Here is a 7,735-nt window from a genome sequence, read left to right as displayed (position 1 = left end):
ATGCATTTCTTAGTATTGAAGAAATTATCTGTAAGAAATTATTGAGTTGTGTTTAAAAAACTCGTTTCTTTATATGTGAACCGGTATGTTTAAGTTAATAGGATATGTTAAGTTTTAAGAAATATTGCTCAAAGGAATCGGTGTTTTAGGAGAAAAGAAATTGTTCTCTCGGTGTACTAGCTGGCATATTACTTATTACGATATTTCGAAAATAAGACTCTTAAATTGACGAAAAAGAGCTGTTTTCAACAAGACCAAGTCAATATGCAAAATTTGATTTAGCAGAACCGGACTTACAGGCATTTTTTCATAAGAAGTCATTGTGAAGTCAAATATATATTTTTATAAAGAATTATATAAGAATTATATTTTATAAAGAATACGATGATTGGATTTACAGTGCCCTTTCATTAGGTAAATTTTGTAAAATTTTGATTTTTAATTTTTGATATTCAATTACGCCCTCTAGCGGTGGACCTTCAATTATGAAAATAATTTCCAGGCTTTTCCCGAGGCAACTTTTCTTATAAATATTTTTTCTCAAAGCTGTACTATAAACGATTCCTGAGATATGACCGAGAGCCATTCTTATTGGGACACTCGGTACATAGGCAAGCTAAAGAACTCACAGGTGGACTAAGTTGGAGATAGAAAGAAAATCTAACTAACTCTGACGAAAATATAATCTTTGACGAACAGGGTAAAATAATAACGTGGAAAAATACTTAGAGAAACTATTTTAAGACCAAAGAGATAATACCTTTGAACTAGAAGAACATGTAAATGATGGACCAAGAATATTACAGCAAGAAATTTATTCTGCAATAACAAAGCAGCAGACTTGGATAGTATACAAGCAGAACTACTCAAACTAATGGACTATCAATAGCAATAATCGCAAAAATACTTAAGAATATATACAATTCCTGAGATATACCAACATAATGGCTGAAGTCTGCGTTAGAAGAAGACAAAGACTATATAAGGTCAACTCTACATCAACCAAACCCCTGTAGAAAAAGTCACGCTCTACAACTACCTCGGCAACATCATAAATGAAGAATGGACCAACAACCAAGAGACAAGAGCGTACATCGGAAAAGCTAGATCCATCTTCAACCGGATGGGGGCTTTCTTCAAGAGCCATAATGTCTCTCTTGGAATAAAAGTAAGAATGATGCGATGTTACATCTTCTCTGTCCTTTTTATGGTGTCGAATCGTGGACCTTGAACAAAGATATGTGTAAAAAATTTGAAGCATTTGATATGTGGCTATATAATAATGCGGAAGAACCGAGAAGTACTAAGCACCATTAAATCTCGAAAGTTGGAATACTTTGGACACATTATGCGAAATGAATCCAGATATGCCCTCCTACAAGCCATCCTGCAAGGAAAAATATTTGGAAAGCGAGGTGCAGGAAGAAGAAAAACATCCTGGTTAAAGAGCTTCAGAACCTGATTCAACACGACATCTGTGCAGCTTTTCCGCTCTCCTGCAGATAAGATAAAGTTTGCCATGATGATCGCCAACATTCGTCACGGGTAGGCACATCAAGAAGAAGAATCCTCAATCACTTCCCTAACCAATGGAGTGAAACGAATAAACGAGTGGACAGACGAAATATTACCCCTTATGGATATAAGGAGTGCTAGTAATAATGTATTTTTTTCCAGCAAGTGTTCTAACCATAGATATAGTAACAATAGATCAGACTAGTTATAGGCCGCTCAATGCCTCGAGGTGTAACGCCAATATCAAAGTCAGTGGTCTAGCTATCTTTTTCTGCCGTACGAGTGTGAGCGTATCTACCAAGAGGTGGGAGTAATGGAGCGACACAGACACAGAGGCAGCGGCCATCATATGCCAAGAGGAGTGATTCAAATTTACCGCAGTGTAATGCTTGTTTGTAATTGGTCCAACCGCAGGCAAATTTACGCCACTGATATAAAAATTTTACACTAATGACATTCATCACATTTTGACACGATTGACATTTCATAGGTTAATTAAGTTATATCGGCGATTTTTTGTGTTTCCTGTGTTATTCCTTTAATTCTTAGATTTTGAGTATGCTTTTATATAAAAAGCAGTTATTTTTATAACCCTTTTTTAGTGACGTATTAATATAATATAATATTTATGGATTACCGTTGAGGGCTGACATGATTAACCAAAAAAAGAAGATGTATTTGGTTATTTTTCTAGTGACCTTCTTGGGTGTGAATCTGTCTTTTTAGTTTACTCCTCCTGGTTAAAAAATAAACTATAGAGAGAGAAAGCTAAGCGCCGGTATAGAGAGATGGATAGACCACCGACCCGAACTGCTCCGCGTTACGGTTATTTTTCGTACCTTTCCTAATTACGTATTATTAGGTTTGTTCTAACAAACAGTTAAACCAGTCAGAAACCGTCAGCAAACAGTTGGTCAGGTCAGTGAGAGAACATAATAGAGTCACCAATGATATCCCCTCTACTCGCGCTAGTCGACTATTCGCTGATGGTTTCAAACCGTTTGAAACTGATGCTAGAACAAACCTAATATAACGAGCGATCCATAATTATTGGTATCAAAGCTATCCGTGCAAAAAATTACGTATGTCATGTTTTAATCTGAAAGACCGCCGCAGTGTGACGTCACGGCCAACTACGGCTATATTCAGTGTTGTTATGATCACTTTTCCAAACAAAGAATAAAGATTGAAAACACGTTGAAAAGATACCCAATCTCAAGATATTTTAATTCGTATAAAGTTAAAATTTTGCTTCCTCTGCTACTTTTTATGTTCAATTATAGTGTTTTTTAAGTTGACGTACGTACACTGACAAGTATATGTCAAAGTTGACGTAAACTGTAAAGCATATCCGAACTAATAATAGACATGCACTGTATAGCTATCTCTGTCGTTCAGAGCCACCTATGGTGAAAAATTTTTTATATGACACGTTATCTATGTTTCTAACTTGTTTTTATGTAGGATTGGTTGGGTTAGCCCGGTAAGCCAAAGTGGGAGTCTGACACCACAGGTGCAGACTTTTAAACATAGATGTTAGGACTTTCATTGTTTTAGACGTGCAATACAAAAGTATAGAAAATGTTTGAAAAATAACATTTGCTACATTTTCATTTTAGTGCATACGTAATATTTTTGCAACATTACAACACAAAAACACAATAAATGAGAATGTATGAAATTTAATTAAATTCGAAATAAGCAATCACCGTAGTTCCAATATCATAATAATATTTTTAATAAAATAAATAATTAGAAGATCAGTGGTTTGAAAAAAATATTTATTTAAGCGGAAAACGATACAATTTTATACAGCCAGCGAAAGATAAAATCTAATTAAAATGCATTATTAAAAATATTTACAGGATATGCATGCGAAATATTTATATGTAGGCCAGTATATAAACGTGGAATACGGTGATACCCTGTAATTTTCCGTGTCACCACCAAATTGCATGAAAATTTGGATTTGGAACATTGTAAATCACGATTCAGGAGTGCTCCTCGTAACATTCAACGTGTCTTGGTTTGTTCATTTCTTCTTCTTCTTAAAGTTCCATCTCCTATCGGAGGTTGGATATCATAATGGCTATGGTCACTTTGTTGGCTGCTGCTCTGAACAGTTGTAATGAACTACAGTTAAACCATTCTCTAAGGTTCCTCAGCCAGTTGATGCGTCTTCTTCTTATGCTTCATGTTCCTTGGATCCTTCCTTGCATAATAATTCTCAGCAACTCATATTTTTCTCCTCTGGTAATGTGACCCAAATCTTCCAAATTTTTGTTTTTATACTGTCATAATTTCTAACTTCATAATTTCTAAACGTCGTAGCACTTCAACATTGGTAATCCTTTGAACCAAGGGCGCCCCCAGGGAGGGGCCAGGTGGGGCCATCGCCCCCCCTGAGAATTTGGCGAAAGCGTGTAAAAAATATTTAGCTCTCTCTTACTTTATATTATAAAATAAATTCCATATTAATCATAATCGCTCACGAGATATGCCAGTTTAAATGTATTTTTTCTCAATCCCTTATCCCTTCTGACTGAGACGCATATGTTTGGATGGAACCGCATCGTTTTCGGTGCGCATGCCGCATGCACTGATGATGTCCGGTCTAGGCTTATCCAGTTGAGAAATGAAATAGGTGGGCTGAACGGCCGATCTGATACGTCTAGTAGTACGGTAGTGCTCACAATTTATATACTGTTATTCATAGAACTTATATTAACGTGTTAAAAGTGTTTTTTGTGCAACGTGTAAGTATTATATAATATACTTTATTTCTCACTTGACCTTAAATAAAATAGGCTTATTTTTACGAGGTAGTTATCTATTGTGTGTAAAGGTAAAAAATACTTTTTTATGAATTAAAATAACATCATTTGCGTCTATGAAGTACAATTACAATATTTATTTCAAAAATTGTGCTTGAAGTAATAACATTTTTTATAAGTACCCTTCCTACTTTAAGAAAATAAGTTATTCCTGTATCGCAGTTGACATATTCAACTGTGCAAGCTAGGTATTTTAATCTACAAATTTTAATTAACTTAGATGAATTTTTTACTTCTCTAAAAGGTTTTAAAAATATTTTTCAATGCAACTAAATTATCCATTTGGTCTTATTCTGTCCATTTATCGGCCTACTCCCCGGTTAGATGCGTTAATTTATTTGACACCTAACACTTAGCTGATTGAATGCATCAATTTAATTAGCCTACTGTATTTGTAGAAAAATGGACATAGGAAGTTCTTTAACAAGCCAAACAAGCGGCTGAAAATTGATGATGGATCTGACATACCGAACAGTACCGAAAACAGTAGTATAGTATGCAGTCAAAATGATTTAGCTGTAGCAGGGCCATCTAGCTTGGAGTCAGCTGTATCCGCCTCTCAAAGAGAAACTAACGTTGTAACGGCCACCGCATCGGATAATTTTGCGATTGTTGAAGACAGTTTAAATTTGGATGTTGGGAACTACCTTGATACTAATAAAATTTGTAGCTTGAACGATCGCTTGAAATTTACTTTGTTAACAAACCCATGGAAGCCAGATAAATGTTACAATTTCAAGTATGATATTGACGATGGCAAACGACCATTTATCCATGAATGGTTAAATACGTACCCCTGGTTAGCTTATTCAAAAGAAGTTAAAGGTGGGCTATGCAAGTTGTGTGTACTGTTTAGGCCCCGCGTAACCCATGGTAGTTATCAAAGCGGCTTTATAAATCGCCCATTCACCAATTTCAGAAAGTTTCATGAAAATGCGAAATCGCATATGAACTCTGAATGGCACAGACAAGCATCTGAAAACTCAAGTAACTTTATATCTGTCATGAAAAATGAAAAGAAAAATGTTGAATGTCTTGCAAATTATGGTTTGGCCAAGCAAATTGAATCGAACAGAGCGAAACTAAAATCCATTGTTTCTTCAATTTTGTTTAGTGCACTACATGACTTACCATTAAGAGGTCATACCAATGAGGATGCTGTGTTCAATAACCTTTTACATTTTAGGAAAGAAGCTGGTGATTCTGTTTTAGAAGACCATCTGAAAAATGCAATGTACATTTCCCATAGGACACAAAATGAGATCATTGATTTATGTGCAACGGTTTTAAGAGACGAGTTAGTTACAAAAATCAATGATAATGAAATATTTTCCATTTTAGCAGACGAAACAATGGACATTACTGGTACAGAGCAACTCTCTCTGGGCGTGAGATATTTTGATAAAAGTGAAAATTGCATCAGAGAAGACTTCCTTGGTTTCACCCCATTAAAAAGTTTAGATGCTGAACATATAGCAAATGCTATTACTTTAACATTAACAAATTGGGGCTTGAACTTGGAAAATGCAGTTGGCCAAGGATATGATGGTTGTAGTACTATGGCTGGGGAAATAACTGGAGTACATAAAAGAATAACTGAGAAATACCCAAAAGCTCTATATTTTCATTGCGCCAGTCATCGGCTAAATTTAGTAGTCAATGATTTAAATGACATACCACAAATCAGGAATACAACTGGCACAGTTAAAGAAGTTATAACATTTTTTCGGCAGAATGGCCAAAGAAGGGCAATAGTGGGAACTCCTCAAAAACTATGTGAAACCAGATGGACCGAAAAATATAAAGCAATTCGAAAGTTTAGTGAGCAGTTTGTTAGCATCGCTGAAGCACTTCAGACTCTATCGACTGAAGGTAACCGTGACACAAGGCAGAAAGCTTTCCAGCTTCATTGCGCAGTTACAAATACAGCATTTGTGATATGTCTACATGTGATTGCCAAATACTCTGCCAAGTTAGAAATCGTTACGCAAATGTTACGTGTCAGTGTAGATATTTTGAAGATATCAAAACACATTCAGAAGGTTACTGAGCTATTCAGTTCAGACCGACAAAATGGAGAAAAAGAGTTTGATAACATTATGGCAAATGTTGAAACAACAGCAAACAAGCTTGGAATCGAGCTCACATGTCCTCGTGTTGCTGCGAGACAGGTTCACAGACCAAATCACTCTACCCAGACTATCAACGAATACTATAGAAAGTCCATTTTCTTGCCTTATTTGGATTCTTTGGTTCAATCGTTGAAAGATAGGTTTTCAGATAGAAACAAACCATCATTTGAAATTTTCAATCTGCACCCTAAAATAATGAAAGATCTTTCTAAGGAAGATTTTGAAAAGTCTATTAACAATATAAACAGCACGTATTGTGAATTGTTAGACAACTTTAAGGAGCAATCAATTCTGTGGTTCGACCTTTGGAAAAACACGGAGATAGATGCCAAAGCCTTGGAAAAACTGAACTTAATAGAGGTTCTTGAGCATGAGCATGCCTGCTTTTTGCCGTCAGTAGCAAAAGCCATCCAAATAGCTCTTTGTTTGCCACCAACAACTTGCACCATCGAGCGATCATTCAGGTAACTAACTATAATTTTATTACCTTATATTCTTATCCATGTGTTTCAGTTCTTCTAAAACTTACATTACAATATAACAACCTCGATACTTTTTTACAGCACTCTCAAACGTGTGAAGACCTGGATAAGGAATACGATGTCGAACAATCGTCTAAGTGGGCTATGCCTGTTATCTGTACACAGAAGAAAAATAAAAGAAAATAAAGAAAACTTCATGCAGAAAGTAATTGATTTATTTGCGATGGACACCAGAAGAATTCAATTATTATTTAAGTAACATTTTACTGACACTAACCGTGTTGCGTTTTAAACAGCAAAACAATTTTTCTTGTATTTTTTGTTTCAATACCCTTTGCCCCCCCTGAGGAAATATCCTGTGGGCGCCCTTGCTTTGAACCCACTGAATTTTCAATATTCTTCTGTAATACCACATTTCGAACGCTTTTATTTTTCTTATGTGTTCAATGTCCAAGGTTCCATTTCGTATAGTAATATAGAAAATATGTAATACCTTAGAGCCCTCAATCTGAGAGGCAACTGAAGGTCTTTGTTTGTAAGCAGTGTCTTCATTTTTATAAATGCTTGTCTTGCAGTTTCAATTCGGACTTTAATTTCTTTGCTTTGGTCATTTTTGTCATTAACCCAGGTTTCCAGATATTTGTATATCTTTACTTTTTCTATTTGGGTTTGCTCTATCATTAACATTTAATTTCCATGTGGTATTTTTGAGACAAATCATAAATTTAGTTTTTTCCTTGCTTATTTTTATTCCATATCGTTACTACAGATT

At 35.3% G+C, this 7,735-nt stretch overlaps 1 protein-coding gene across 1 annotated transcript; it reads left to right on the top strand.

Annotated features, from left to right (window-relative positions):
• Nucleotides 1-6,354: 6,354 nt before the first annotated feature.
• On the top strand, nucleotides 6,355-7,278 carry LOC126882400 (52 kDa repressor of the inhibitor of the protein kinase-like). Its single transcript, XM_050647334.1, has 2 exons — nucleotides 6,355-6,945; nucleotides 7,045-7,278. The coding sequence occupies exons 1-2, from the start codon at nucleotides 6,449-6,451 to the stop codon at nucleotides 7,220-7,222; spliced, it is 675 nt and encodes a 224-aa protein (XP_050503291.1). The 5' UTR covers nucleotides 6,355-6,448; the 3' UTR covers nucleotides 7,223-7,278.
• The last annotated feature ends 457 nt before the right edge of the window (nucleotides 7,279-7,735 follow it).

Source organism: Diabrotica virgifera, chromosome 3 (genome assembly GCF_917563875.1).
Source record: "Diabrotica virgifera virgifera chromosome 3, PGI_DIABVI_V3a".
Lineage (NCBI taxonomy): Eukaryota > Metazoa > Arthropoda > Insecta > Coleoptera > Chrysomelidae > Diabrotica > Diabrotica virgifera.
Note: the sequence above shows the minus strand (reverse complement) of the source record. Positions and strands in the feature narration are given on the sequence as shown.